This window comes from Microtus ochrogaster, chromosome 7, assembly GCF_000317375.1.
Source record: "Microtus ochrogaster isolate Prairie Vole_2 chromosome 7, MicOch1.0, whole genome shotgun sequence".
Classification (NCBI taxonomy): domain Eukaryota; kingdom Metazoa; phylum Chordata; class Mammalia; order Rodentia; family Cricetidae; genus Microtus; species Microtus ochrogaster.
The window spans coordinates 59394402-59397932 of record NC_022014.1 but is presented as its reverse complement, the minus strand read 5'-3'; the positions used below and the strand labels follow the sequence as shown (position 1 = coordinate 59397932).

The following is a 3531-nucleotide window of genomic DNA, read 5'->3' as shown; positions in this document are numbered from 1 at the left end:
AATAAATAAATAAATAAATAAATAAATACCACAGTGGCAGCAATAGCTTTGAGTTGACAACAAAGTCATTATTTCCTGGCTGTTTCTCCCCATGGAGCCTGGAGGTTTCATTACCCCGAATGCTTAATATTCTTAGAATGCTCAGATGCTCCCACAATGTGCAAATCCTTTACCATGTCCTTGAGACTGGTGGGAGTCACCTGTGAGGGTCTGTTCCAGGCTGTTTTCCATACCTGTTAACCTGGTGGATGTCTTCTCTCACTATTGAAACCTTGGCAGAGGTTCCATCCACACTCAGGTACTAGGAGTCAGAGAGGCTGTGGCGTCTGCTGCCTGGACCAGTGCAGGGCTACCTGGAAGGAAGGTCCCTAGTGCTGTTTCTTTAATTCCTTCAGAGGAGATGCAGCCTACACTCATGGTGTTGTGGTTCCTTTAAACAGACCCTCAGACCATGGATGTGGAGTACACGGAAGTGGAGGTGTCCTCCCCTGAGTCTCACGAAGGTAAGCATACTCACCAAGTGAGTCAAGCCCACCTGAGGCTCTGGGTTTGGATGTAGAAACCACAAGGGTGTGCTGTGCAGTCAGAACTATCAGAAGGGAGGTGTCTACAGACCTACTAGATGCCCCTGTCTTAGTTAGGGTTTCTATTGCTGTGAAGAGACGCCCTGATCCTGGCATCTCTTATAAAGGAAAACATTTAATTGGGCTGGCTTACAGTTCAGAGGTTTAGACCATTGTCATTAAGGTTGGAAGCATGGCAACATGCAGGCAGACATGGTGCTTGAGAAGGAGCTGAGAGTCCTACATCTTGATCCGCAGGCAACAGGAAGTAAGACACCAGGCACGTAGCTTGAGCATAGGAAACTTCAAAGCCCACCTCCATGGTAACACACTTCCTCCAACAAGGCCATACCTCCTAATAATGCCACCCTCTATGGGCTTATGCGGACCATTACAACTGGCCCTGGGCACTCATGGGGTGCCGGGCAGGCACTAAGAGTTAAGCACCTTCTTTCTTGGGAAGAGTCTTTGGGGGGAGCCCCTCTCCCCCTGGCAGGGAGGCCAGCCTCTGCCTAGATGCACTGTGTTCCTAGAACAGTTGCCTGTGTGGACCAAACGCTGTGTCAATCAACTGCATGTCTCAAATAGGGAACGCAGGCCTGGAGGAATGGCTCAGTGGCTAAGAGCACATATTATTCTCCCAGAAGACCTGAGTTGGTTTCCAGCACTCATATCCGGTGACTCACAACCACCTGTAACTCCAGCTCCAGGGGTTGCAGGGCTCTCTGCAAGTCTCTGTAGGTTCCTCACTCAGATTTGCATACAGCACCCCCCAAACTCCAACTCTCCCCACCCCCACATAATAATAAAATAAAATAGGGACAGTGTATATGTTACATACCTTGTTGCTGTGACCAAACGCCTAACAAGACCTTTAAGGAAGAAAGGGTTTATCTCACCTTACCATTGGAGGAGATGCTGTTCTTCACATCAGGGAGGGCATGCCGGAAGGGCCTGTGGCAGGTTTTCACACTGAGTCCCAGGAGAGCGAAGGAATGAGCACTGGGTGTCAGGTAGCTTTGTCCTTTTATGCAGCCTGGAACCCCTGCCCCTGACATAGTGCCACTCCAATTACCCTAATGTAGAAACTCCGCCACAGTCATGCAAAGTTTCCGTGGCGAGTCTAAATCTAGTCAAATTAGCTTGAAGATAAGCCATCCTAGAAGACTTTCCTTTTCTGAGGGACTCTTGGGCAAAGCATGACCCCTCTCTCAGTGTGGCATCGGGTCTGTGTCTCGGCTTTTTTGTTGGGTGTGTGGTTCACTCAAGGGCAAACTGCCTGTAAGTCCCATCTCTGATTCAGCACTGGGAGACTGACGTACAGTAGGTGGGTCACAGCAAACACCGGAACATGGATCTCAGCAGTTTGGGGCCTCAGAAAATACATCTCCCAATCTTCCTCCACCTTAGCCCACCCTTGGACTCCTGCATGCTTCAAAGGAACTGGCCATCCCAAGCCTTCCGGCCCCTGGGGGACGCTCCCTGGACTGTTGCCGTCTGTCTCCCTTTGCGTTGAGGCTAAGGCTGTGTGCCGGGTTCTCAGCCAAGCAGACCTGGGCTGTTTTCCAGACTGGGCCTGCCAATCACTAGCTGGAGTCACATGGTGATGGCGTCCTGAGGCTCCCTCTTGCTCAATGATTTAGGAGGAGTTCTGGAATTTTCCTTCCTACGCTTGCTGGGCATGGTTCTAGGTAGCACGTTAGTAGGCGTGTGTGTGAACTTTCCCATCAGGGGGCGTTTCCTGTGTTACACGGCCCCCCGTGTTGTACCATTGGCTTCTTTCCCATGGTCTCTAGTCAGAACTGCCCCCAGATCTTAGCTTTATGGGACCTGTGGCATCCGTGTGCTGACTGGACCTGAGGGGTGGGAACGTGAAAATCCTGTGGTTCTTGTCTGGTAACCAATAGAAGGTAGCGGTCACTGTGCAAGACACGAAGGAATGGGTGGTCCCTCCCTGGAGGAAGCATAGCCAGTGGGAGCAGGGAACACTGAAGAGTAGATAATGTCAGGTGATCAGAAGTGCGGGGGAATGGGTGGAGTGAAGTACGGGAGATGCGAAAGCGGACGGACAGACGTCTCCCCGGCCTTTTCTGGGTCATGCAAGAGGGTCTCTTTGAGAGCCATAGTTTAAGCAAGGCTGGAGGTAGTCAGGAAGGGTGGGTTTAGGAAGACCCAGGGTGTAGGAAAGGCAGTTTCGGCGGTCTGAGCTAGCTCATTTATTTCAGTCTGAAAGAGGAGCTGGCTGTGGTGGTGCATACCCACACATAATCCCAAAACTTGGGTGTGTGACATCAGAGGATTATGCATTCAAGGCCAGCCTAGACTACACGAGACCCTGTCTTAAAAGTATCTGAAAGCCTGGGTGATGGTGGCTCACGCCTTTGGAGACAGAGGCAGGTGGAGCTCTTTGAGTTCCAGGCCAGCCTGGTCTACAAGAGCTAGTTCCAGCACTCGGGAGGCAGAGGCAGGTGGATCTCTGTGAGTTCCAGGCCAGCCTGGTCTACAAGAGCTAGTTCCAGGACAGGCTCCAAAACCACAGAGAAACCCTGTCTTGAAAAACCAAAAAGGAAAAAAAAGTAAAATGCAATACAATACAATAAAACAAACACACCAGAATAGGACAAAACAGACAGACAAACAGAACCCCCCCCCCAAAAAAAAACCCACAAGAAACACACACAGACTCAGAGATACACACAGAAGTCCATGAAGACACAGAGGACTATTGATGAAGATTCTCAGTGTCAACTTCAGATCTCCATAGGTACACACACAATCGCCCCAATACGTCTACCTCCTCACACATGCACATGTCTATAAAAACAAACTCAGGACAGCAAGGAAAAGGTTTAAAGTGGAACAAGAATGGAAGTAGAGGCCAGGCGATGGTGGCGCACGCCTTTGATCCCAGCACTCGGGAGGCAGAGGCAGGTGGATCTCTGTGAGTTCGAGACCAGCCTGGTCTACA

General features: G+C 50.5%; 1 protein-coding gene across 5 annotated transcripts in view; it reads left to right on the top strand.

The window, feature by feature from the left end:
- Pecam1 (platelet and endothelial cell adhesion molecule 1) overlaps positions 1-3531 on the top strand; it is a 62213-nt gene that overhangs the window by 41796 nt on the left and 16886 nt on the right. For all 5 annotated transcript variants that reach the window (XM_005350417.3, XM_026780947.1, XM_013347504.2 and 2 more), the window contains exon 13: positions 441-503. In XM_005350417.3, the coding sequence (XP_005350474.1) occupies positions 441-503 (63 nt within the window). The remainder of the gene's footprint in view (positions 1-440; positions 504-3531) is intronic.